Source organism: Myodes glareolus, chromosome X (assembly GCF_982192425.1).
Source record: "Myodes glareolus chromosome X, mMyoGla1.1, whole genome shotgun sequence".
In the NCBI taxonomy this organism is placed as follows: domain Eukaryota; kingdom Metazoa; phylum Chordata; class Mammalia; order Rodentia; family Cricetidae; genus Myodes; species Myodes glareolus.
The window spans coordinates 132,028,379-132,056,309 of NC_142053.1; the positions used below are offsets into that span (position 1 = coordinate 132,028,379).

At 47.6% G+C, this 27,931-nt stretch overlaps 1 protein-coding gene across 3 annotated transcripts; it reads left to right on the top strand.

Moving 5' to 3' along the window:
• The first annotated feature begins 8,864 nt into the window (after nt 1-8,864).
• Nucleotides 8,865-22,209, top strand: Tfe3 (transcription factor binding to IGHM enhancer 3). 3 transcript variants are annotated; one of them, XM_048461374.3, is made up of 10 exons: nt 8,865-9,241; nt 11,610-11,723; nt 13,286-13,589; nt 14,062-14,307; nt 14,550-14,654; nt 16,092-16,209; nt 17,463-17,519; nt 17,688-17,763; nt 19,367-19,514; nt 20,433-22,209. In XM_048461374.3, the coding sequence occupies exons 1-10, from the start codon at nt 9,126-9,128 to the stop codon at nt 20,874-20,876; spliced, it is 1,728 nt and encodes a 575-aa protein (XP_048317331.1). In that variant the 5' UTR covers nt 8,865-9,125; the 3' UTR covers nt 20,877-22,209. The 3 variants fall into 3 exon arrangements, with proteins under 3 accessions (XP_048317331.1, XP_048317335.1, XP_048317333.1); XM_048461378.3 differs by lacking the exon at nt 8,865-9,241 and adding an exon at nt 10,097-10,154; XM_048461376.3 differs by lacking the exon at nt 8,865-9,241 and adding an exon at nt 10,141-10,184.
• The last annotated feature ends 5,722 nt before the right edge of the window (nt 22,210-27,931 follow it).

Genomic DNA, 27,931 nt, shown 5'->3' on the forward strand with positions numbered 1-27,931 from the left:
GGGCCCTCTAGAAGAACAGCAAGTGCTCTTAACCCTGGAGTCATCTCTCCAGCCACCATATGCAGATGTTTTAATGTCTGACTTAGCATGAGGCTTCGGTGGTGATGGTGATGGTGATGATCATTTTATGAGACATGGTCTCACACCGTATCCCAGGCTAGCCTGAACTCTCAGTGATGCTTCTGCCGCAGCCTCCCAAGTGTGCTTCACTGTAGCATGGTTTTTGAAGGTTTATACATATTGTAGCATGGAACATGCAGTCTGTGCTTTTGTTGTTCTTGTTGTTTGTTTTTGTTTATCGAGGCAGGGTTTCTCTGTAGCTTTGGAGCCTGTCCTGGAACTAGCTCTCATAGACCAGGCTGGTCTCAAACTCACAGAGATCCACCTGCCTCTGCCTCCCAAGTGCTGGGATAAAAGGCATGCGCCACCACTGCCCGGCTCAGAGTTTTTTCAATGTTAAAAACTAAACCTAGAAATAAACACAAAAACAAAATGAAAAACTTCCAAAAATATCTCCAAAATGCCCTTTAACAATACTTAATGTCATTGATTCCAAACCAACCACTTTTCAATAATTGTGAACCTCACCTCTAAAATTCCCCTGGAGCCCCAACTCTGCCTATAAATACTCCCTAACTTCCTTTCCTTAGTATCACAACTACACCCACAAACTGGAACCCCAAACTACACTACTTTTTAAGGATGTTCATTCGTGCCTAACTTGTCTGCCTCTCCCTTTGTCCTCTCTTTGTATGAGGGGTGTGTCTGTGCTGTTTCCCTGTGCTTTACTTTTGACATTTCTTCCTGCCTTCCTTTTTCTTCTTTTTCTTTTTTTTGGGGGGGGGGGCTTTTTGTGTAACAGTTCTAGCTGTCCTGGAATTGCTCTGTGGATCTCAAACTCAGAGATCCCAATGGATCTGCCTCCCAAGTGCTGGGGTTAAAGACATGCCTAGCTTTTTTTTTTTTTGAGAAAGGGTCTCTCTCTCTCTCCCTCTCTTCCTCCCTCCCTTCCTCCCTCCCTCCCTCCCTCCATAGCATTGGCTGTCCTGGAACTATGTAGACCAGGTTGGCTTCTGCCTCAGAGTTTTGTAATTAAAGGTGTGTGCCTCTCCTCTCTTCTCCCTCTCTCTGTATCTCTCTCTCTCTCTCTCTCTCTCTCTCTCTCTCTCTCTCTCTCTCTCAATAGGGTCTCATATAGCTCAGGCTGGCTTCAAACTTACCACGTGGCTAAACATGACCTTGAGTTGATCCCGCTGCCTCTCTACCCTCCTCCTAGGAGGTAGGATTGCAGGCATTCCCCACCTTACCTGACTGGAAACTTGCAGGCCGCCCACCTGGAGCACAGGCACAGGAAGAAGAGAGACCCTGCCTCAGCAAGCAGAGAAGCAGCACTGACTCCTGCAGGTTGTTCTCTGACTTCTGTACATTTACAAGAGTGCACACACACACACACACACACACACACACACACACAATAACCAAAAAATTTAAAACCCTAAGACCATTTTTTCAACTGTACCATCTACATCATGCCCCCAAGAAGTCTCATCTACACCCTCAAACTGCCTTTCAGTATCCCCTAGTGCTGCTTGCAAACGTTCCCCATTTACAGTCCCAATCTCCCAACTATACTCAAACCATTCTCCAGTGACCCCGTGGCCCTTTGATGGGTCTAACAACACCCAAGTACTTTCCAGTAGTGCCCAATTATGCCCTTAAATTGTTACCAGTAATTCCCAAGCATATCTAAGTGCTCCACAATAGCTTCCGGCTCCACCCCAAAGGCTTCAGTGTTAGCTTTCTGTGGCTGTATAACTCATCATCATCAATTTGGGAGCTTAAGAGAACAGAAATTTGGAAATCTGTTCTTTCACAATTCTGAGAACGAGAAATGTACCGTCAGTTTCACTGAGCCAAAATCAAGGTGTCACCAAAGCTGTTCTGGTCTCTGGAAGAGAAAAATATGTACTCTTTGTCTCTTCCAGCTTCTGGTGACTGCCGGCATTCCTTGGCTTGTAGCCCTCTCACACAGTCTTTTCCTCCCTGTCAGTCAGGTGTGCCTCACCTACCTTTCATAAGAACACTTGTGCCGCGCAGTGGTGGCGCGCCCCTTTAATCCCAGCACTCGGGAGGCAGAAGCAGGAGGATCACTGTGAGTTTGAGTCGAGGCCAGCCTGATCTATAGAGTGAGTTCCAGGACAGCCAGGGCTAAGCAGAAACCCTGTCTCAAAACAAACAAGCAAACAAAACCACCTGTGGTTTCAATTAGGGTCTATTTGGATAATCCAGAATAATCTCCCCATTTCAAAATCCTTAATTTAGAAACTAACAATGCTGATGTATGCCTGTGATCCTGGCTACTCAGGAGATTGATATTATAGATCACTTAGGCACAGAAGCGTGGTGGTTTTTTGTTGTTGTTGTTGTTGTTGTTGTTGTTGTTGTTGTTTTCCGAGACAGGGTTTCTCTGTAGCTTTGGAGCCTGTCCTGGAACTAGCTCTTGTCGACCAGGCTGGCCTCAAACTCACACAGATCCGCCTGCCTCTGCCTCCCGAGTGCTGGGATTAAAGGTGTGAGCCACTATCGCCTGGCATAGGCACAGAAGTTTTAAACCAGCCCTAGTAACATAGCAAGACCCTGACTTTTCTTTCTCTTTCTTTCTTTCTTTCTTTCTTTCTTTCTTTCTTTCTTTCTTTCATTTTTTTTTAAATTTTGATTTTTCGAGAGAGGGTTTCTCTGTGTAACCCTAGTTGTCCTGGAACTCATATTGTAGTCTAGTCTGGCTTCAAACTCACAGAGGTCACCCTGCCTCTGCCTCTTGAATGCTGGGATTAAAGGCCTGCGCCGCCACCACCTGGCTGACCCTGATTTTTCTAAGCCAGTCATGGGAGTCAATCCCAGGACTTGGGAGGCAGAGGTAAGTGGACCTCTGTGAGTTTGATGCCAGCCTAGTCTACACAGAGAGTTCCAACCAAAGCTAAGACCTTGTCTTAAATAAACAAACAAGCAAACAAAATAACCTTTAGTTACATCTGCAACGTCCTTCTGAAGCTCTCATATCCACTCCTTGGTCTAACTTTCATATCCCCCCCATATTTGTTATATAACATTCATGAGGGCCAGTGGGGTGGCTCAGTGCATAACAGCCATTGTCACCAAGCCTGAAGACCTGATTTCAATGGCCCAGACCCACATAAAGGTAGGAGAAAACTGACTCCTTCAAGTTATCCTCTGACCTCTAAATGATGCACACACAAACATATACAACAACACACACAATAATAAAAAAATGTTTTTCAAAAAAAATGTTTTTTCAAAAGGTGCAGAGTAATGACACACTTCTCTGTTCCTGTACACCGGAGAGGCAGAGGCAGCTGATCGCTTATGAGTTCAAGGTCAGCCCAGTAATCTTTCTACTTAGCAAATTCCAGTCCAGTCAGGTATACATAGTGAGATCCCATCTCAAAAAAAAAGAAGAAGAAAGAAAGAAAGGAAGAAAGAAAGAAAGGGAAAAGAAAAAGAAATGAAGGAAGGAAATTAAAAAAAAAAAGAGAACCATTCATGGGTTAGGACAGGGTAACTTTGGGAAGGTGTTTGCTATACTATACTCCAATTATCTTACAACTCTACCATAAATAACTACTATCATCTTGGTGTGTTCTGGTCTCCCAACTATATTTCTAATCTGCCCCCATGAGTTCTCAACTCATTCTGAAACTGCCTCAGCATTCCCTTTCCTAGCCCTTACACTACCATTCAGTTACACGGTAGCCCACCAGAGACCTCAGCTTCACCCTTACCTATCCCTGATCATGAGGTTTAGGTACCCCTAACACCTTCAGTCTTATCCACCCATTATCCTCCCTCTGCCCTCCACATCTCCCTTTCACTGGGCCCAGGTTCGTCTCACAATGAAACCCCTCTTACATCAGAGGGGAAAGAGGACAGGGACTGTCGAGGAGGTTGGGGGTGAGAGATTAAAACACTGAGAAAGGAGCTGGCCGGTGGTGGTGCACAACTTTAATCCCAGCACTCAGGAGGCTGAGGCAGGCAGATCTCTGTGAGTTCGAGGCCAGCCTGGTCTACAGAGCTAGTTCAAGGACAGGCACCAAAGCTATAGAGAAACCCTGTCTCACAAAACAAAACAAAACAAAACAAAAAACAGGGGCTGGAGAGGTGGCTCAGAGGTTAAGAGCACTGGCTGCTCTTCCAGGGGTCCTGAGTTCAATTCCCAGTAACCACATGGTGGCTCACAACCATCTATAATGAGATCTGGTGCCCTCTTCTGGCCTGGTGGCATACATGCAGATAGAACACTGTTATACATAGTAAATAAATAAATCTTTAAAAAAATAAAAACAAAAAAGAAAGAAAGGAAGAAAGAAATGGAGAAAGAAGATGTAGGTGTGTTGTGCAAGGTATGCCTTAGGAAAGCACTTGACATGGAAACATCTGAGGCTGGTGCTTGTAACGTCGGGGTTGTGTGACAATAATCTGTAAATAGTTGGTTTCTGTCTGTTGATGCACACTTTTCTCTCTTTCTCTCCCTCTCTCTATTTTTTTTTATTTTTTGAGACAGGGTTTCTCTGGGTAGTTCTGGCTGTCCTGGAACTAGCTCTGTAGACCAGACTGGCCTTGAACTCACAGAGAACCACTTGCCTCTGCATCCCCAAATGCTGGGATTAAAGGTATGCGCCACCACATCCAGCTTGTTGCATCTTTTTATCAGTCCATGTCTTGTTTTGTTTTGTTTGCCCTCTTGGTTTTTTGAGAGAGGGTCTTAGGGTCTTTCTACATTGGATTGGCTGTCCTGGAACTCACTCTGTAGACCAACCAGACTGGCCTGGAACTCACAGAGATCCATGTGCCTCTGCCTCCTGAGTGCTGGGTTTAGTGTGCACCACCATATCCAGCTTGCTTCTCTATCTCAATCTATCTATCTATCTATCTATCTATCTATCTATCTATCTATCTATCTATCTCGAGACAGTTCTCTGTCATAGATGTCCTGACACTTATTTATTTTTGAGATGAAGTATTGACTATGTTGCTCAGTCTAGACCCATACTCTTGACCTCAAGTAATCCTTTTGTCTCAGCCTCCTGAACAATTGGGGCCGTAGGAATGCATCACCTCTTCTGGCTCAGACTGTACCTTTCTTTTTTCCTTCTTTCCTTCCTTCCTTCCTTCCTTCCTTCCTTCCTTCCTTCCTTTCTTCTTTTCTTTTTATTTTCAAGACAGTTTCTCTGTGTAGCCCTGGCCGTCCTGGAACTCACTCTGTAGTCTAAACTGGCCTCAAACTCACAGAGATCTGCCTGCCTCTGCACCTGCCTCTGCCTCCCGGGTGCTGAGATTAAAGGTGTGTGCCGCCGCTGCCAGACAAGATTGTAGTTTTCTCTGTGAGTTCTAGGCCAGTCTGCTCTACAGAGCTAATTCTAGGACAGTCAAGGACGAACAAAGATATCATGTCTCAAAAAGTCGAAAATAACAATTATTGTTCTTTAAAAGAAATATGATGATAGGATGCTCCGGGCGGCTCGCGGAGCAGCTTCTAGTCCGACAAGGATGGCTGTGGGTCCCTGCAAGATCTCCAGGGTGGCAGAGCCATGCGGCTGGGGGAGTCAGGCGGGCGGTTAAGGCGGATAAAAGACTCACAGGACATAGTATTATTTAAAGAAGAGGGAGACATTTATTGCTTAAAGAAGAGGAAAACAGAGAAACATAAGAAAAACATAGAGAGAAACAAAGACACATGTACACACAACACGAGACAAACACAAGAGAGAGAGAAAGATGGCGAGGGGGGGGTCAGAAGTGGCTGGGGTGGGCGTGGTTAGTCCTTAAAGTGACCGCAAAAGAATAACAACAATATTACAATATCTCTTCTTGGGGATGGAGAAGACGACTCAGCAGATCTTCCGGAGGACCTGGATTCTAGCACCAGGCATGCAACTGGTGCACAAACACACATACAGGGAAAACACTCATACACATAAAATATATCTAGCATATAAAAGACAAAGAAAAATATATCTAACAGAATAATAAGAAATGATGAAGAAATCAATCAGTGGTTAGGAGCATTTGCTGCTCATTCGAGGACCCAGGTTCTGATTCTCGGTATCCACATGAAGGCAATTCCAATTTCAGGGCATCTAGTGCCCTCTTCTGACCTCCATAGACTTTTTCCCCCCATGATATTTATTGAGCTCTACATTTTTCTCTGCTCCCCTCCCTGCCTCTCCCCTCCTCCCTTCAATCCTCCCCCAAGGTCCCCGTGCTCCCAATTTACTCAGGAGATCTTGTCTTTTTCTACTTTCTACTTCCCATGTAGATTAGGTCCATGTATGTCTCTCTTAGTGTCCTCATTGTTGTCTAAGTTCTCTGGAATTGTGGTTTGTAGGCAGATTTTCTTTGTTTTATGTTTAAAAACCACTTATGAGTGAGTACATGTGATAATTCTCTTTCTGTGTCTGGGTTACCTCACTCAAAATGATGTTTTCTTTTTTTAAAAAAGATTTATTTATTTATTATGTATACAGTGCATGCCAGAAGAGGGCACCAAGTCTCATTACAGATGGCTGTGAGCCACCATGTGGTTGCTGGGAATTGAACTCAGGACCTTTGGAAGAGCAGGCAAAGCTCTTAACGACTGAGCCATCGCTCCAGCCCAAAATAATGTTTTCTAGTTCCATCTATTTTCCTGCAAAATTCAAGCTGTCGTTATTTTTTTCTGCTGTGTAGTACTCCATTGTGTAAATGTATCACATTTTTTTTTAATACATTCTTCAGTCGAGGGGCATTTAGGTTGTTTCCAGGTTCTGGCTGCTCCATAGGCTTTTGCATGTACATGATTCACATACACACATGTAGCCACACACATACCCTAAATAAATACATATTATAAAAAGAGCCAGGCGATGGTGGCACACGCCTAATTTAATCCCAGCACTCGGGAGGCAGTATAGTCTGTCTCTGTGAGCTTGAGGCCACTCTGGTCTACAAGAGCTAGTTCCAGGATAGGCTTCAAAGCAACAGAGAAACCTTGTCTCCAAAAAAAAAAAAAAAAAAATCCAACCCAACGCAACCCAACCCAAACCAAACCAAACAAAACGTGGCGAAGAGAAGTCACCATGCAACAAGGCTCGCATGAGAGGCATATTGGAAGAGGAGAGAGCAGGGCAGAGATTGGTCCCTGGGGACAAGAGTGGTGGAAGAGGGGGTGGGGAGAGAATGGGAGGGAAAGAGAGAGAGAAAGACGTGGGAGGTGGGCAAGGTCCACCTTTTAAAAGGGGGATGTAGCAAATGTACACAGGAAGTGCTCTTAATGGCTCAACCTGTCAGGCCCCTAAGGGCAGGCCTGTACAGAGGCCTAAATACTAATATTTGCTCTTGAATCCCAGCGCTGGAGTGTACAAAGCGAGCAGATTTCTGTTAATTCAAGGCCAATGTGCTTTACAGAACAAGTTCCAGGCCAGTTAGGGTTACAAAATGGATCCTGACTCAAACAAAACAAAACAGAACAACATTTACAAAAATAACTTAAGACTCTAATGTTTTTATGTAGAAAGAAATGTGCATGTTTCTAAACCAAGGGAGGCATTTGGGAACTAAGATGACCAGTGTCACAAATTGTGAGTCCAGTGAACTTTTCAGTCTTTTTCTTGGAGACAGAATTTCGTGTATCTCGACCCGTTTTGCCGCTGCTGGTGTAGCTAAGGGTGATCTTGGACATCTGATTCTCCTGGCTTTCATTTCCCTGGTACTGTGATTACAGACTAGTCCCACCATACTCGCACACCCACTTTAGGGGGAGTCAACTGATGGTCTTGGGGTGCTGGGAAGCAGTAAGGGGAAGTGGTAGGCTTGTTTTGTGTGACTGAAGGTTATGGATGGGACCGCTGTGTCCTCGCCACCTTGCATTTATCTGCCACAGACAGGCATCTCCTAAATGCTGGATCAATGAACAAGTGACCGAACCAACTAATTTGGGAGAATTTATTGTATGCAAAACAGCGGGCTAGCCTTTTCACATTATTTATATCTAATCCTCATAACTCCGACAACAGATATTGTGGCCCCCAATTGACAGAGCAGGAAAGTGTAGGCACGGAGTGGAGCAGGTCCCCTGCGTTATTCAAATAGTTCGCTATGATTACTGAAGTCATTCACTGGAAACCAGATCTAATTAACATTCGTCCATTCATTCATCCATCTGTCAAAGGATTCATTAACCATCTATTGCGTAGTACAATGATCATAGTGCAATAAACACTTTAGATAACAAAACAGCAGAGCTCTCTCAGGAAGACCAGTTCCGTGGCGGGATTGCGGGCACCGAAAGGGTATGGTTCCAGCAACATCTTCAAGGAATGTTGTTGCTCCTGCCTCGGTTATATTGTGGCTTGAGAAGACACCGGTATAAAGAGGTTGGAGTGCGGTCTGGGATAACCCTGGGCTAAGAGAGCCGGCGCGGTTCCGCTAAAAGCTTGGCTTGCAGACTTTCCACGCAGGCGCAGAAAATCCAAGACTCAGTTTAAAAGCTTGCTGGGGATGGGGGTTGGGGGTGGGGGGGTGTAAGGAACGTGGGGATAATTTGAGAAGAGGAGGTGTGGTTCAGGAAGCTACGCAAAATGAAGGCGTGGCTCAACCAAATCTCTCCTCGCCTATTTGCTTCCGCCGCCGAGGGCGTGGCCTAAGGGCTCCCTTCTCCGAAGGGCGGTGCAAACCCGGTGTTCCCTTCGCCTAGAAGTCGTGGTTTAGGGCGGACCCTCGAATCTTCCGGTAGCAATTGGCTGCCTTGCTCAGGAGGTATGGCCCTACCAGACTTCCATCCCCTGTGTGGTCACTTCCTGTGGAGTTTCCCCAGTCCAGGGAGGCGGGGGAAGAGGACGAGGTGGAGGCAAGCGGTCGTCCAGGGTTAGATTGGGGGGTGTCGGTCCGTTCAGGGCGGGTGATGACTCACGGCCCATCCCATCTTCCCGACGCCGCCCGCCCGCGCAGAGCTAGCTCCATGGCTTAACGGAGGAGGCAGTGGCGAGCGGGGGAAGGGGGACTCTTATTTTGTTAGGGGGACCGGGCCAAGGCCCGACCGGCCTGGCAGGGCTCGCCCGGGGCCGGGCGTCATGTCTCATGCAGCCGAGTCAGCTCGGGACGGCGTAGAGGCCAGCGCGGAGGGCCCTCGAGCTGTGTTCGTGCTGTTGGAAGAGCGCAGGCCAACCGACTCGGCCCAGCTGCTCAGGTGCGGGGCCACCTGGGGCCGGGAGTGACACTGAGGTTCCCTGGGTACTCACCTCAGAACATTGGGGGGCCCCGGACTGGGATTGGACACTCTTGGCCTCGGCTTGAAGGACGCCAAGGTGCCCACTGGGTGGGCACCTCAGAAATCTGGTACTGACCCGCTTAGACTAAACCTTAAAGGAGTAGTGAGTCCGCTGAGGAGGGCAGGGTCAGATTTGGGGGGGCTCTTGGCTGGGTCTAGCGGGACAAATTGTGGAGTATCCAGAAACTGGTCCGAGGTAGCTGAACTTGGGAAACTGGTTAGAAGCTGAATTTGGAATTGAGTCGATCGCAGAGGGATGAATTTGAGGGCACACTGTTAGGCGAGGCACCGATTTTAAGGAAATCTTGTAATCTTTTTCCTTTAGTGTGGGAGAAAGGATCCTGGAGGCAGAGGTGCTGTTTGGGGGCACTTAGTGACTGCCGGTAGCCGCCGGTGCTGTGTTTGGGGGATAACAAATGTGGAGGGGGGTTAAGGGGCAGTTTCAGATATGCCGGGTGTGTCTCTGTGTGTGTTGTGTGTGTGAGGGAGAATAATCGAGCGGAGCAACTTGATGGGCCCGTCCTTTCCCTTCTGCGCCCCCCGCCCGCGGAGTCTGTATAGAAATGCCAGGATAGTGGAAGCCCCTCTCGCGTCTTGAGTGTGAGTTTAAATGCGGGCGGCCGGGCAGACTGGATAGAGAGTTCACTCTTAGCCGTCGTAGTGGGGGAGGCCTCAAACCTTATTTGGGAACCCAGAGGAGGGTCTTGTTTCTGCTGCCACTCAGCCAGCCCTGCCCACTCCCTACCCACACACCCCCTCTTCCTTTTATTTCGCCCTCCCAGCCTGTCTCTCAGTTCCCGGGTGTAATCTTGAATCAGTCTCTAGAGCTGGAGTGAGTACCGATTGCACCATCCCTGTCTGGGTGGGTCCTCCGTCTCTCCTCTTCTCATCCTCCTCCATCAGCCTTGCTTTGACAACTCCAGCTCTTCCTTGGCCACAAACCTTGCCCCCTCCAGCCCCCATTTTCCCCAATTTATGTGCAGTGGTGTGGGAGGGGGCCGCCACCTTTCTGCCCGGGGTTGTGCTGAACTCAGCTACTCTCCCGGCTTCCTCTTCCCAACTTCCTGAGTGGTTTTAGAGCCCCATCTGTGGGCAAGGAGGGGAAGAAGACCATTGGTAGACAGGGGAGAGACTTCTTACCAACCGAAGTCACAATCCTTCTGGATTCCAAACTTGACTAAACTCAAGGGTGAATATTATTTGGGGATGCGGTGGGTAGAACCTAGGACTCGACACTTGGTGGGCAAGTGATGTACCACTGGGCCGTACACTTCCAGCAAGGATACATATTCACCCTCGTATGTGTCTTGAGCCTGGACACTAGGGTCCTTTATACCCAGCAGGGAGGCCTGAGCAGAACCATCTTAGATTCCTTCTAACAGCCGAGACCATCACAGTGCTGGGCACAGTTAAATGGGAGCGATATTGCAGTGCTGTGGGTGGAACCCAGGGCTCTTATATGCTAAGCAAACTGCAGCTCCTGTGTCTTTCTAATTTGAGAGGAAGCCTCCCTATATAGTCTAGGCTGACCTCAGCCTCCTTCCTTCATCTGAGACATGGCATGTTTTGTGTGGCAGTGATTGTTGATACTGAAAACGGGTGTGTGTTTTGATCTATCTTAAAAAGTAGGAGGAGACAGGGCAGTTTCTTCTTAGCTAAGAATGACGCTCCTCTGGCCAGGCAGATCGTGCACTCAGACTAGCTCTTTGAAGATGCTCACCGTCGGAGTGAGGGGAGCCTCTCCTCATTCCATTCTTATATTCCGATGGGTGTCAGCAGCCTATGAACTCTGGCTGAGGCTGGAATTCCTCTGCCGAGTGGTAGCTCCTGATGCAAAGTAAATGAGGGAGCCCAGTGCTCTTTGTGATGCATTCAGTTTGTGTTACAATGGACTCTCAGCCTGAGGGGTGCCCTTACTTGCTCTGTGTGCATGTATACAGACAGGGGTTCACATTCAGCTGTCGGCAAAACAGTAGGGGGTGTGGGGGCTGGGAGAACTCTGAAAGCAAAGCCTGGAGTCCTTATACAAAGTGAATTGTCATTCCCAAAGTCCTCTTGTTTCCCCCTCTTAAACCCAGGTTGTGGTTGTTGGAGCGAGGGAGTTGGGATCCAAGCATTCTTATTGTTCTGACCCTTAAGGGCCTGTGGGTAGCAGTGAGGAGTGGGAAGAGGGAAAGGCTATGGGACTTCTGTGTTGGAGCCCGCCCGCTTCAGGGCCTGGGGAAGGGAGGGCTTTAGAGCTCCCGGCAGTCACTGACCACCGCTCCTTCCTTCCCTCCACCCTCAGCTTCAACTCTTTGCTTCCGGAATCCGGGATTGTTGCTGACATCGAATTAGAAAACATCCTTGACCCTGACAGTTTCTACGAACTCAAAAGCCAACCCCTACCCCTCCGCTCCAGGTAGGCCTGGCTTAACTGGCCCTTCCCTCGGTCCCCCTCCCCACTTGAAGGCCAAGAGCCCTCTGAGCCCACCCAACCCATTCTCCCCTTCCCGGTAGCCTGTATTTTCCCTGTGCTGGGATTAGAGGCCCGAAGGTGGAGAGCAGGTGGGCAGGCCAGTGCATCTCTGGCTTGCCCCCACCCTGCCCTACCTTGTTTTCCCTACTCGGAATTCTGGCAGGCCTGGCTGCGTGGATGGGCGTGGCCTTCCTAAGCTCCCGCCCTCCAGTGGGTAGGGCCGTGCAGCCCCTGTTCAGCCCTCCGCACACCTGGCAAGCCCCCCACCCCCAGCTCTGGAGCTTCCAGGCTAGTGGGTGGAAGACCAAATGTGCTGAGTCATCCGGCCTGGGCGCTTAGAGAGGGGAGGGGACCTGGAAGAGGGGCAGGAAGAGAGGATTGTGAAACCTCTGAGATTTTCAAAACTAACTGGCTCCTGGCAGCAGAACCCTGCCTGGGCAGGGAGGAAGTGGAGTCTGGGGCCTTGGAGCCTGCTGCCCACTTCTAGGAGCTCCAGATGAGGCTTAGCAACTCTCGTGTTCCCACTTCATTCCAGCTTCAGATCCACGTGAGCTCACCACCTTTTAGTAAGAGAAACTCCTTTTCTTTTTCTTTTTCTTTTTTTTTCTTTCGGTTTTTTGAGACAGGATTCTCTGTGGCTTTGGAGCCTGTCCTGGAACTATTTCTTGTAGACCGGGCTGGCTTCGAACTCACAGAGATCCGCCTGCCTCTAATTCCCAAGTGTTCAAACTAAAAACTTTTTCTAAAAATGATTTTATTTTTATTTTTTGTGCACTGGTATGTTTCCTGCATATATATCTATGTGAGAGTGTTAGGTCTCCTGGAACAGAAGTTACAGACAATTGTGAGCTGCCATGTGGGTGCTGGGAATTGAACCTGGGTCCTTTGGATGAGCATCCAGTGCTCTTAACCATTGAGCCATCTCTCTAGCCCAAAATGATTTTTTTTTTCGAGACAGGATTTCTCTGTGTAGTTCTGGTTGTCCTGGAATTCACTCTGTAGACCAGGCTGGTCTCTGCCTCCCGAGTGCTGGGATTAAAGGCATGAACCACCACCACTGGGCGAAGCTTTTTCTTTTAAAAAAAAAAAAAAACCAGGATTTTCTCTGTGTAACCCTAGCTGTCCTGGTTGTAGACCAGACTAGGCTGGCCTCAAACTCACAGAGATCCACCTACCTCTGCCTCCAAGAAACTCTTTTTCTTAGAGCCCAACTTCTGCACTTACTCTGTGAACCTGCTCCAACTGAGGCTTCACCATTAAGACACAGTCTTATTTCCCCTGAAACAAATGACCAGACTGTGACCTCTGAGTGATGGAACTTTGTCTGGTTCCAGTGTCTCCTGAGGCCCACATCCAGGCCTGGTACCTATGTCTCCTACCCACACATTGTGGTCTGGGAACACAGAGAACTAGTCGGTTTCTCGATCTAGTCCAGCACAGACTGACCCTTAGGCTTGAAAAGAGACTTCTAGCTTACCTGTGACCCCATGTTTCTCATTCCGCAGCCTCCCAATATCACTGCAGGCCACACCAAGCACCCCAGCTACACTGTCTGCATCGTCTTCTGCAGGGGGCTCCAGGACCCCTGCCATGTCATCATCATCTTCGTCTCGGGTCTTGCTGCGGCAGCAGCTGATGCGGGCCCAGGCCCAGGAGCAGGAGAGGCGTGAGCGGCGGGAACAGGCAGCAGCTGCTCCCTTCCCCAATCCTGCACCTGCCTCCCCAGCCATCTCTGTGATTGGCGTGTCTGCTGGTGGCCACACATTGGGTCGTCCACCCCCTGCTCAGGTGCCCAGGGAGGTGCTCAAGGTAAGGACAGATTCAGAAGCTAAGGGGTGGCCTGGGGTCCAGGTGACTTTTGGACAGCGTCCATGTGGTTCTAAGGACAGGTCATGATAGTGTTTAAGTGATCGGCCCTTGTGCCAGTGTGCTTATGATTTCTTAGGTTTTCTTCTGGACTCGTGAGGATATGTAGGAAAGCCATATGTGGTAGAGTCTCTGGTTCTGTTGGGTGGCATCACACTTAGCAGGGAACTCTGAGGACTCTGACAGCGTGAACTAGAAACTTGAGAGAACTTACTAGCTCGGGTAGATTTTGGAGGTTTTCAAGGATTTCTGGGAAAAGAAGTTTAGGGTCTTGACAGATTCACTAATATTTTTGAGATTTTTCTCCAATCTTAGGCCCAGTTTGTCCACATGAGCCTAAGCATCATTGAGTTACAGGCTGGGGCTCAGTTATTTCTCTTTTGTGCCTCCTCGCCTTCCCTCTCTTATTTCACAGGTTCAGACCCACCTGGAGAATCCCACCCGCTACCACCTGCAGCAAGCTCGCCGGCAGCAGGTGAAACAGTACTTGTCTACCACACTTGGGCCCAAGCTGGCTTCCCAGGCCCTCACCCCACCACCAGGGCCTACCAGTGCCCAGCCACTACCTGCCCCTGAAACTGCCCATGCCACTGGCCCTACAGGCAGTGCTCCTAACAGCCCCATGGCACTGCTCACCATTGGCTCCAGCTCAGAGAAGGAGGTAAGAGTCTATAGGTAACCTTCCTTTATGTCCTTCGTTCAGTTGTTTTGTTGTTGGTGTGGGTGGGTGGGGGTGTGGTGTGTGTGTGTGTGTCTGTGTGTCTGTCTGAGAATGCTGGGTGTTGGGAATAGAACCCAGGGCCTTGCACACGCTGGGCCAGCACTCTACCATTAAGCTACTCCCACCCCCAGCCTCCCCTTCCAATTCTTCTAACCCTGTACAGTATTTACTTCTTCCCCCAGATTGATGATGTCATTGATGAGATCATCAGCCTAGAGTCCAGTTACAACGATGAGATGCTCAGCTATCTTCCCGGAGGCACTGCGGGGCTGCAGCTCCCCAGCACGGTGAGGCCCTACAAAGGGAGGTGGTCTGAAAATTATGGCATTCTTCTGTCACTAAGACCACACCCGCACTGCCCATGGGTATATGAGTGACCCTTGCCATGCATTATTCTAAGATTGAGAGATAGGCCTTATATTGAGAATGGGGCTAAGGCCTACCACTGCCCTTGGGCCTTTGTTGGACTTCATGGAGCGGTGGCCCTGGTAGACTTAGACATACAGTATGGAGAGTTTATAGACATACTATTACCTGGGCACTTGGGCTGTGCTCTGCTGAGTACCAAGAAGTGGGAATCATGTAGCAGTTTGAGTGTTCCAAGGGATTCCAGTACTACCGTGTAGTAATCGGAACCAAAGACTTGGGTTATAACAAGTGGTTGGACATTGTACTATTTGCAGTGTACCAAGTCCCTTGTGATGAATTGGGCCAAGAGACTGGATCCTCGTAAATGGATAAAACTTTCCAGAGCAAGAGAGCTACCATTATAACAATCTGATTCTAGAACATGCCTTGGCAAGTTAATCTCATAGCTTTTCCCAACTTATCAGGAGCCTAACACCTTATATAGAAATGATAATGGTTCGGGGCTGGGGGCGCAGCCGAGTGGAGGAGTGCTTGCCTAGCCTGAGGTGAGGTCCTAGGTTCTGTCCTCAGTACCACACACACACACAAAGTTCTACTTTTATCATAACTTTTCACTGCTTCAGACACAGCTAGAGGTTAGGAGGCAGATCTGAAAGCCTCAAAGGGATTTCAGTATGTGACAGCTCACCAAGGGCTAGGGCTGGGTCCATTTCTATATGAGTGTGTTGCATCAGACTGTATCTAGCATAGTAAGAGAGAGAGGCAAAAACTAGGCTGGTATAAAAGCCGCACTAGCTGTGAAATAGACTAGACCACCTGAGGTATCAGAATGTGTGGGCGGACCAGTAGGAGCTTATGGTTTTTAAAGTAGTGATCACACTTAAGGCTGGGGATTCAGCTGGAACTCTCCAGAAAGCCAGATTCTGGGTGGCATGTTGCCATGATAATTTACCAAGGTCTGAAAAGACTGAGTTGGAGTGTTCCAAGAATGCTGGGTTGGAATGCCGTGCTGGAAGCAGCTAACGGCCTGGAATGTCAGACCAGAACTGACAGACCTGAGAGCTGGGATTTTTCAGCAGTTTTCTTCTCAGAGCCAGCCCAAGAGTTGTTTTGAAGAAGGGCTTCAGAAAGACCACTGAGGTGTTTGATGGGCTGGGTGGGTGGACCCCAACCCCTACAAACCAGAGAAAGTTCACTTGGTTTTGTTCCTGCTGTTAAGTACCATGTGACACTTCCTGAAGGAAAAGGGGTCCCCTGGAATCCCCGGTCCTTGTATTAGAGGGCTCTGGCTTTTAATATGTGAGGGTCAGAAGCCCGAGTTTGAGGAGGCTGTGCTGTGCCTTTGGTGTCCGCAGCTGCCTGTCTCAGGAAATCTGCTTGATGTGTACAGCAGCCAAGGAGTGGCCACACCGGCCATCACTGTCAGCAATTCCTGTCCAGCCGAGCTGCCTAATATCAAGCGGGAGATCTCTGGTAAGTGCTAGGGTCTTGGCCCTGTATGCCCCCCCGTCCCTTGAGTCAAACCCTGTCACTGCCATGTCTGGAGCTAGACCTGACTCTAGGGAGAGGGTTTGAGCTTTTCAGAAACAGGTTGAGGCTGGGATTCGGAGGGTAACTTAGCATCTGAAGACCCTAGGTTCCATCCCAAGTACCACAGAGGAGAGAAACAAAGCCAACTGCTCCCCCTGTTTTTTCCCTCATGTGACTCTTGGTCCTGCTTTCACCTCATTTTCTCTGACTTCCTCTTGTGTGCAACAGAAGGCCTGTGCCACCATGCTTTCATTAAAAAAAAAACTAGCAAAGAGAGGCATTTTGTTTATTTTTTTGAGACACAGTTTCACTCTGTAGCCTAGGCTGACCTCAGATTCCCAACAGCCCTTTTGCCTCAGCATTCTGAGTGCTGAAATTACAGAGCTATGCCCAAATGCCCAGTTCTGGAACTCCCTGTATAGCCCAGGCTGGCATTGAACTTAGAGCGATCTTCCTGCCTCTCCTCCACAATGCTGGGATTATAGGCACGAACTACCATGCCTGGCTCAAGACATCTTTGAAAGCAGTCAACAGGTATGGTGCTGCATGATTGTGGTCCCAGCACGTGGAAGGTTTAAGGCCAGTATGAGCTATATATTGTGACACTGTCTTTAAAAAGAAGACAGAAGGAGAAGAAGAAAGAAGAAGAAGAAGAAGAAGAAGAAGAAGAAGAAGAAGAAGAAGAAGAAGAAGAAGAAGAAGAAGAAGAAATAGAAGAGAATGAAGTTGTTGAAGTTGTCATTTCATCATCATTGTTATCATTGTCGACGTTGGGGTCAGCGGGTCAGTTAAGAGCGCTGGCTGCTCTTGCACAGAACCTGGGTTTGATTCCCATGACTGCTCACAACTATCTGTGACTCAATTCCAGTGGATTCAGTGCCCTCTTCTGACATCTTTGGGTTCCAGGCATGCATGTTGTATCACTCATGTATGAAGGCAAATCTACTTTTAAAAAAAAAAAATCACTCCAAGTCTGGCTCTGTGGCCAAACTCTGTAGTTGCAGCTAATTTGGAGACTGAGAAGGAGAATGGCTTAGGTCAGGTGTTCAAGGCCAGCCTGGACAACAAAGCAAGACCCCCATCTCTAAGAAAAGTCCCACTTTCTGTCCCTCTCCCAGTAGCCCCTACCTCTGCATCTTCAGGGACTCTGCTTCCTGTATCCAGAAGCCCTGATATCCACCCTCACTCTCTTCCAGAAACCGAGGCAAAGGCCCTTTTGAAGGAGCGACAGAAGAAAGACAATCACAACCTAAGTAAGCCCCAGAGCAGGCGCACTTGCCCACCTGCCACTCAGCCCTGCCGTGCTCCTTGCTTTAAGGGCCGCCTTCCATGGGGAGCCTCCCAGCACCCCTATACCTCTCTTTCCTTTACCCATTGATGACTCTTTCCTACTGTTTCTTTTTCTCCCCCTCTCTTGAAAGTTGAACGACGCAGGCGATTCAACATTAACGATAGGATCAAAGAGCTGGGCACCCTCATCCCCAAGTCCAATGATCCGTGAGTCTGGGCTGGGGACCCCAGGCCAATGGGAGGTGGAATAAGCACCCTGGACCAGGAAAGTTGTTCCTTGGTGTGTCTGCCATGCAGTCTTGCCCAGACAAAAGTTCTCTAAGCCAGATGCTGAGGCTCATACCTGTAATTCCAGCACTGGGGAAGCTGGGGCAGGAATATTGCCATGAGTTGAAGGCCAGCCTGGGCTACATAATAAGTTCTAGACTATCCTGGGCTACAGAGTGAGACTCTGCATCAAAAAAACAATACCTCCCCTGGAAAGAGCTCTCTGCCTTTTCTTAGCTGGGGGACTGTAGCCCCTCAGACTGCAAACAGGCACGTCAGTTTGTCCTATCTGCACCCTGTTGAACACAAGTGTTCTAGTCATTCAGTATTTTTGTTTTGCTTACTCAAGATTTAGTTATTGGGCCTTTGCTTTTTAGCAGGTACTCTGCTAGACACAAGAGAAGACCCTTGTCCTCTTGGAGCTGATGCTTTAGTTGGAGCATGTAGACAGTTGAGACAAGTAGAACCCTGCCAGGCGCCCGACATTAATCCCAGCACTCAGAAGGCACAGGCAGGTGAATCTCTGTGGGTTTGAAGCCAGCCTGGTTTACAGAGTGAGTTCCAGGACAGCCGGGGCTGTTACACAGAGAAACCCTGTCTTGTAAAACCAAAAAAGAAAAGACAAGTAGAATCTATGACACATGTTCTAATGAGGGTTGTGGAACATAATGAACAGAAGGGCACAGGGCCTGTCATCCCAACACTTGCAGTCTGAGGCAGGGGGATCTACAGATTGAGGGCAGCCTCAAAACAACAGGAAGAACACAGTGGGGTTGAAGGGGTGACTCAGCAGTTAAGAGCATTGATGGCTTTTCTGGAAGACCTGGGTTTGATTCCCAGCACCCAAATGGTGTCCGTGGCTGAAGTTCCGATACCCTTTTCCGGCCTCCATGGGCCACAGGCAAGCACTGTTGGTGCACACACATACATGCAGGCAAAACACTCATACACATAGAAGTAAATAGATCTCAATAAAACTTTTTAAAAAACCACCAAAGGAGGATGGGCAAATGTTGGGAAGGCGAAGCAGGCTGTGAGGAGCATAGGACTAAGCAGGCCTCAGCTGACAAAGAAACGCTTGAGTAGAGAGCCTGAATATGGGACTGTGCATATAGCTAATCATGGTGCTTGCCTACTGTGTGGAAGGCCCTGTGTTCTTTCTTCCCTAGCACCGAGAGCAGGGATGGACAAGATTAAGGGGGCCACATGGTGGACCGACAGTGCTCCCGATAAAGGTTGTATCCAAGTCCAGGGTCTGAGATGAGAATTGTTTCCCATGTGAACACTAAGAGGCCAACCTTGGCTATAGTGGGGGGAAAGACAGAAGGGGTCATGGTACAAGAGGGCTTTCAGGTTTTAGGGTAGAATGACCACCAGTGGAAGATTGCAAGCAGCGGGGTGGGGGGTTTGGAAGCATTCTAACCCTTTGGTTTACCTCAAGTTGTGATGTGGTCAATGTGGTCAGATACTCCATCTACCTGGTATAGCCCCCTGAGAGATTTCATATGCAGCACTCGGTGTTTCCCCCTCTTGGGCCCCACAGGGAGATGCGCTGGAATAAGGGCACCATCCTAAAGGCATCTGTGGACTACATCCGCAAATTACAGAAGGAACAGCAACGCTCTAAAGACCTGGAGAGCCGGCAACGATCCTTGGAGCAAGCCAACCGAAGCTTGCAGCTTCGCATTCAGGTTTGGGGGGAGAAAATGGTGAGGGTGGCTGGAACTTTGAGCAGGTGGAGGCAGATAGAGAACGGGCCAGTTTTCCCTTTGGGCAGCTCAATTCAAATGATGATGGAAATAATAAGTAATTAGAACACCATTAACAAGACTAATAAGGATACCTAGAATGGTGGGCTACACCTTTAATGCTGTACCATTCAAGAACAGAAACCAATAGATATAGTGAGACCTTGTCTTTAAAAAAAAGTATTAATGGTGGCTCACAACAATTTTTAACTCTAGTTCCAAGGGATCTGACGCCCTCTTCTGGCTTCCACAAGTACTATACACATGATGCATATACATGCAGGCAAATCACCCATACATACAAAAATAAATCTGACTGGGTAGTGGTGACGCACACCTTTAATCCCAGCACTCGGGAAGCAGAGGCAGGCAAATCTCTGAATTCGAGGCCAGCCTGGTCTACAGAGCGAGTTCAATAAGTAAATAGGGAGATTCTCGGCTGAGCATGGTGGCACACATTTAATCCCAGGGAAGCAGATTTCTGTGATTCCAATGCCAGCCTGGTCTACATAGTAAGTTTCAGGACAACCAGAACTACATAGTGAGACCCTGTTTGGGGAAAAAAAAAGGAAAGAGAGAGATTCTCTAAATAATTAAAAAAATAGTAGCAGTGAATATTTGTTAATACGCATGGCATGTATCTTATGTACTGTAACAAGCGTTGTATGCCCTTTAACACACTTAATTCACAGAAACAGCCATGTGGAATAACATGCCATTGTACCAATGTACGGATTGGGACTCTGGAGTTCAGAGGCTGCGTTGGAACCTAGTAGCCTGACCTTTTCATGAGTACACTCCTCTGCTCATGAGGGACTTTGAACCCCATCTTATTTTGCACCCACTCCTTCTTTTTTGCAGGAGCTAGAACTGCAGGCCCAGATCCATGGTCTGCCCGTGCCTCCTACCCCAGGACTGCTCTCCCTAGCCGCTAGCTCCGTCTCCGACAGCCTCAAGGCAGAGCAGCTGGACATTGAGGAGGAGGGCAGGCCAAGCACGACCACATTTCATGTGTCAGGGGGACCTGTCCAGAGTGCGCCTCAGCAGCAGCCTCCAGCGCCACCCTCGGATGCCCTTCTGGACCTGCACTTTCCCAGCGACCACTTGGGGGACCTGGGAGACCCCTTCCATCTAGGGCTAGAGGACATTCTGATGGAGGAGGAGGGGGTGGTGGGAGGATTGTCAGGGGGTGGTGCCCTGTCCCCGCTGCGTGCTGCCTCTGACCCCCTACTTTCTTCAGTATCTCCGGCTGTGTCCAAGGCCAGCAGCCGGCGCAGCAGCTTCAGCATGGAGGAGGAGTCCTGATCAGGCCTCCTCCTCCCCTTGGACTTCCCCACCCAAGGAAGGAGGACAAGCCTGGTTGAGACCTTTTCCCTACCCTCCTGTGAGACTGCCCTGTCTAGGAAATGTGGGGGAAGAGGAGTTGCAATCAGGCCCCACCCCTGTAATAGGCAAGGAGGAGGAACCAGGTGAGGCCTTGCCCCTTTTCCAAAGGAACCGCCCTGCACAGGTATTTCTGAGGGAGAGGCAGGAGGGTGCTGTGAAAGCTCAGTTCATCTGAGAATCACAGCCATTCCCCTGGCCCTACTCCTGCCAAGATAAGGTTGTGCCCCTGGCCACTTGGGACCCTTATAAACAGGTCTCCCAAGGAAAGGAGATGCCAGGATACTACTCCATTCCTTCTCTGGGGATTGCCAGGCCAGCTTTTCCTGGCACTGGAGGAAGAAAAATAAAAATGATGGTGTCCCACCCCTAGAGGGTTCAACCTTATCTCTTCCTTTTGCCCCCTGCCTTGCTCTGGGAAAGAACCAAAGTAAGGGTATGTTCCAGCCTGTTCCCTGACAGGCGCCCCTTTCCTGTCCCAGCACAGAAAAGGAAGGGCCCAGCACAGCTATTTAAGGTATGGAGAATTTCCCATGCAGAGGCCCCAGCCTCAGCCCTGACCCTTAGCAACATCCCATGCCAGCATTCCATTCAGCAGGGAGGGACGGTTCCTAAACTTCCTGCCTTAACCTAGGACCAACCTGGGACCTGACCTATGACGGCCCTGTGCCGACCTTGTTCTTGGGGGAGGGAACAGATTTTAAAATCTTGTGGATTTGACTTTCTAGACCTAGATTAAGAGTGAGATTTAGATCCTCACCCTTCGGGGAGATCTTGCCTTTTCTGCCTTAAGGGACTTGGGGGAGATGATAGAAATTAGTGTGGACCCAGTCTAGGCACCCCAAAATACTACCCTGATACTTTTCTGCAACTTATAGAAAATGGTAAAGAAAGGGCATGTCCAGACTGTTTCCTAGCCCAGGGAAAAGAGTCTTCCCTAAAAAGCAGAGGCCTGGAGGAAGGGTAGCAAATGTATATTGTACCCCTCATTTGTTTGTGGGATTTTTTTATTGAGCCCTCCTACTCAGAAGCCAGGTCAGCCCTGACCTCTTTCCCTCCCACACAGTTTTCCCTTTGGGGGACTACCCCAGTTTCAGAGCCAGTCCCCACTTAGCCCCATCCCTGCCACCTACACCCCAGGTCTTCAGCTTTAAGTTGCTGGGGCCAGGCCCCAAGGAGGGTTTACTGAGGGGTCTGTAGGTTTGTGGCATATAATAAATAATGTCTAGGCGTGTTTGATGCGCTTTTAACTTTGGCATTGAGTCTCTTGTTCTTGTTTTTGACTGCAGAGTGAACATGGTCCCTGCAGGCTAGGTGGAATAACAATTTTAGAAGAAACGGAACAGATTTCAGAGGGCCAAACAGAATTTTTAGATAGAATGAGCCTAGAGGGAAACCACCTACAAGCAAAAGCAATGAACCCACTTAAGGGCCTGCCACTGAGCAGCCGAAGTGCTGTGCTTTACCCGGATATATTTCCCTGGGGGTGTTGATCTGTGTGCTGCTGCTGCTGCTTCCATTTGCTGTTCAGAGAAGCCAGGAGGAGAATCAGGAACTTCTACAGACAGGCAGCCTGTAAGCGCGCCAAGCTGAGTGCTGTGCGTGGGGCTGAAGGAGAAAGGGAGATACTCAAATTTTTCCTTGCAGGCTCACTTTCAAAACTGACAAGGTATATGAGGTATTCAAGAAAGGTATTCAAGATGGTGGAAAAGACAAAAAGGTGCAGGGAGCAAGCATTGCGGCCGTGCCTGGAATTCCAACATTTGGGATGTTGAGGTAGGAGAGTTTGCAAGTTTAAGGACAGCCTAGGCTACACAGCCCCAATCTTAACAACAGAAAATAGGGAAACACGTTAGTTTGAGGTTTTGGTGCCTAAATGGAGGCAAGTACACATGTAACGTCTTCATTTGCATAAGACAATGTCTCATGTGGTCCAAACTGGCTTAAGAGCGCTGGCTCCTCCACCTCCTGAAGACAGTAATTACATACCTGTCTCACATCATCAAAGCTGGGAAGAATATTTTTCTGACAACACTTCAACCAGATTGGTACCCAAGACAAACATCAGACCTTAGTTATCACTGCCATACTGGGCGCTATAGATGGCCAGTCTTGGCTACCCCATCTCCCTCATGAGAGTAAACCCAGTGCTTAGGAGGCTGAAGGATGCCCAGCACTCCCAAGATTGAGGCGGGAGGATGGCCCTGAGTTCAGGCTAGGCTGTGCTATGCTGTGAGGTTTTGTCCCAAAGCACTAATAGACAGGTAATAATGGCTGAGCATAGTGGTAAAGACACTTGCCACTGAACCTGATAGCTGAGTTCTGTCCTTTGAACTCACGCAGAGGTGGAAATATAGAACCAAGTCCAGGGAGTTGTCTTCTGACTGTCATGGCATGTGTGTGGCCCTTCACATGTGGGTCATGACACGTGTTCTCATATAACCCACATAACAATAAAACGACCAACCCCACTGGGTAAAAGCACCTAAAATCTCAGCACTTAGGAGGAGATGCAAGGCCAGCCTCTAGTACACAGCCAGCTTTTGAAGCGAGTCTGGGCTGTGTGAGACCTTGTCTCAAAAACAATGACGTTATAGAAAAAAAAGGGGGGGTTGCTGCTGGAGAAATGATGGCTCAGAGGTGAAGAGCACTGGCTGTATACACTTCAGAGAACCCAAATTCAACTCCCAGACCCTATATGGCAGTTCACAGTTTAGCTCCAGTCCCAAGGGATAGGATGCCCTCTTGTGGCCTTATCAGGTACTACATGTGCACAGTGCACTGACCTACAAAACACCAATACATCTAAAAAACAAAGGAAAAAATAATAGAGGTAATTAGCAAAATAAAGAACAAAGGCATGCTGCTATCCACCTTTAATTTCTGTGCTTGTGAAGCACAGGCAGGTGAATATCTGAGTCAGGCCAGCCTAGGCTACAAAAAGGAGACGGAGGGGAGGAGGAAGAAAATCGAGCAAGGCAGGGTAGTGCCCATCTGCAATGTCAGCATTTGGGAAGAGGCTGCAGAAGGCACACCACAAGTTTAAGGTGAGTATGTTCAATACAGACAGTTCCAGGCTCCTAATCTATTACATACAAGACCTTATTTCCAAACCCCTACAACAACCAAGCAATAAACATAAGTTTTCAAGATACAAAAATACATGCTGGAGAGGTAGCTCAGCCATTAAAGGCTAAGGTTCACAACCAAAATAGACAACAGGAGGAAAATGATATCTGACAGATACAGTGATCGTGTTAACTGCCTTGCTCCCTATTGGGAGCACTTATGCCAAATGATATGACCTAGACACAGGACATATGTTATTGTGTGAGGTGTTTACAGGGATGGAAAACCCAATAGAGATGGTCAGAGGCTGAGAAGTACAGGATAATAGGAGATCATTGCTTTTTTAAAAATATTTTTATGGTTTATTTAACTTTATTTTTGTGTATTGGTGTGAAGGTGTCAGATCCCCTGCAACTGGATGTTCAGACAGTTGTGAGCTGCCATGTGGGTGCTGGGAAGTGGACCCGGGTCCTCTGAAAGAGCAGTCAGTGCTCTTAACCACTGAGTCATCTCTCCAGCCCCAAGATTATTGCTTTAAGGATACAGAATTTTGAATTTTTTTTTTAATCAAGAAAGGGTTTTTCAGTTAGGCAGTAGTAGAACACACCTTTAATCCCAGCATTTGGGAAGCAGAGACAGGTGGTTCTTTATGAGTTCGAGGCCAGCCTGGTCTACAGAGCAAGTTCCAGGACAGCGAGAGCTGCTACACAGAGAAACCCTGTCTCTGAAAGCCAAAAATTTTTTTTTTCTCCTGGCTGTTCTGGAACTGTCTTTGTACACCAGGCTCACAGAGATCCACCCACCTCTGCCTACAGAGTGCTGGGATTGAAGGCATGCTCCACCACTGCCAGGCAGGCTAGTATTTGGGATGATAAAGTTCAATAGATACATAGTAGAGATGGCTAAGCACTGCAAACGTACTTAATGCCCCTAAATTTTACATTTAAAATTAATAAAAATGCGGCCTGGAGAGGTGACTCAGAGGTTAAGAGCACTGGCTACTCTTCCAGAGGTCCTGAGTTCAATTCCCAGCAACCACATGGTGGTTCACAACTATCTAAGATCTGGTGCCCTCTTCTGGTCTGAAGGCAGACATGCAGGCAGAACACTGCATGCATAATAAATAAATAAATAAATAAATAAATAAATCTAAAAAATGCTAATTTTTGTTATACAATAAATTTTTGACTCACTCTGTAGCCCAGACTAGTCTTGAACTCACAGAGGTACACATGCCTCTGCCTCCTGAGTGCTGGGATTAAAGGCGTGCTCCATCACACCCATCTATACACACATAATTTATCTATTATTTTATGTGTATGAAAGTTTTGACAGCATGTACGTATGTGTGCCATATGCATGCCAGGTACCATCTGAGGTCAGAACAAGACATTGGACCCCTGGGACTGGGGTTCTTTACAGCTGTGAGCTGCCATGTGGCGGCAACTGTTCTTAAGAGCCAAACCAACCCGCCAGCTCCTATCCACATGGGTTTTCAAATGACAAAAGCAGCTAGGCATGGTGGCTCACACGAGTAGCCCATCAGGAGGTTAGGTAGAAGGCGACTCTCTGGAGTGTCGAGATCAGCCGGGACTTTGGAGTAAAATTCTGCATCACAACCTTTTCCTAGTTGTTGGGCACCCTTCCCCAACTTCCTCAGTTATGGATGATCCTGGGTAGTGCTGCAGAAATCAGTACACAGGGGTTGCAGAGTAGGAGCTACAACTGCACACTTTATTGCAAAGCCAGTGTTCCTTTTACAATACTCAAATCACGATTCAAATTAGGTTCCCATAATACGTGAAAAATAGTTCCATAGACTAGTCACTTGGTTGCAAATAATTTCAAGAGCTTTGTGCCCTAGCTAATCTAAGCAAAAAGCTCGGTGTGTTGTTGTAATACAATATGTAAAAACACCTCATCAGAAGACAAACCACAACCTAATCAGAGCCTTTGAACTACAGTGCACATCTGTGTTCTCAAGGACTGACCATTGGCAAGGCACTCTACTGATGGGAGAGGTTTGCCTCCTCCTGACTTGGTTTGCTAAGCCTATCAGCAAGAATGCTACCTCAAGTCTCCCTTGCACAGTTTCTATGCAGTTCAAAACCAGCCCTCTACATCTTCCTCCTTTTTCCTTTTATAATGAGTTAGTTTGTTGATCCACATATTTAACAGCAATTTTTTTCATGCTCGACTGATGAGGCTTAATAAGCAGTAAATAAAACAGTAGCATAAGCAAACCCATTACAATAACTACTATCCCCATACCGCCAGCGGTGTGGGACAAACTTTGTACCCAAGCCTTAGGGGTCTAACCCCTTTAGATTTTAGCAATCTGTTGAGCAATGTCAGCATGTGTCATCTTCGGAAATCTCTGTGCGAATGTAGATCTAATATTAAAATGCAATTTTTAAATTTTTTGTCTTACAGATTTGTTACTCAAAAAATAATTTTGCATTTTTCCCAGGCTAATACAGTTTCATTAAAAGCCAAATCAGTAACACTAAAAGTAGTGGAATTTCAATCACAATGTAATCTTTGTTCATTTTTTAACATCACAAGGCTACTGTCTGCTTTAAGGCATCAACTTCATTCTCTAATCTGGCATCAATTCCAGCTTGTTGGGACCAAAGTTCATGAGAATCTTTATGCCAAGCTTTAACATAGTGTTTAGTCTGTAACAAATTGTGTAAGGCTTTCCCAGATACCGTGGCTAGCGTCACAACTGAAATTAGACTCAATAATACAGCAACAACTTCCAATAAATCATTTACTACAATCAAGTAATTTTTTAAAAAACTCTACTGTTAACTGATTCAGAGGATTAGATGACCAAGGTCTATTTAACTTTACAGGTAACCAGACATAGGGTCGTGGCTTTACAATCATGATGGACTGACCATTTAAAGGAATAAAATTATTTAAGCAAGTGTATAAGGTACAGTTGACACAGAAATATTTTCAGAAAAACCAAGTTCCCAATTAGCAGTAGATAAGGCAAAGGAACATAGGCTGTAACATTTCAGCTTTTTTTTTTAATATTTGTTTATTTATTATGTATACAATATTCTGTCTGTGTGTATGTCTGCAGACCAGAAGAGGGCACCAGACCCCATTACAGATGGTTGTGAGCCGCCATGTGGTTTCTGGGAATTGAACTCAGGACCTTTGGAAGAGCAGGCAATGCTCTTAACCTCTGAGCCATCTCTCCAGCCCCAACATTTCAGCTTTTATACATAGTGAAGTATCGGAGAATCAATCCCACACCAGTTATGTTTTAAGGGGTTATTTATTTTGGGGGGTAAAACTTAACATACACCATAAACCGTCAGGAAGGGAGCCTAGTCGCAGGAGCCGGGAGCAGGAGCCAGGAGCAAGCACCGGAACCAAGAGCCGGAACCAAGAGAGCCTGATCCGGATCTGCTTCTCTTTTTATTTTTATTTATTTATTTTTTTTTAAAAAAATATTTATTTATTTATTTATCATGTATACAATATTCTGTCTGTGTGTCTGCCTGCAGGCCAGAAGAGGGCATCAGATCTTATTTCAGATGGTTGTGAGCCACCATGTGGTTGCTGGGAATTGAACTCAGGACCTTTGGAAGAGCAGGCAGTGCTCTTAACCGCTGAGCCATCTCTCCAGCCCCTGCTTCTCTTTTTAAAAGAGAAATATACCACGCCCCAGTGGGCTGGTATTTCAGCAGCTATTGGCTGACGGAGCGGAAGTCGCTCCCCGCTGCACTGTGGGCTCGTATTTCAGTGACTATTGGTTGAGGCAGCAGAAGTTACTCCAACAACACCTCCCCCTTTTGTTTAAGTAAGAGAGTTCTAAGCCTACTACGAAATTATATACAGTAAGTACAAACCTACACAATTATATACAATAAATACAAATATCCTATTCT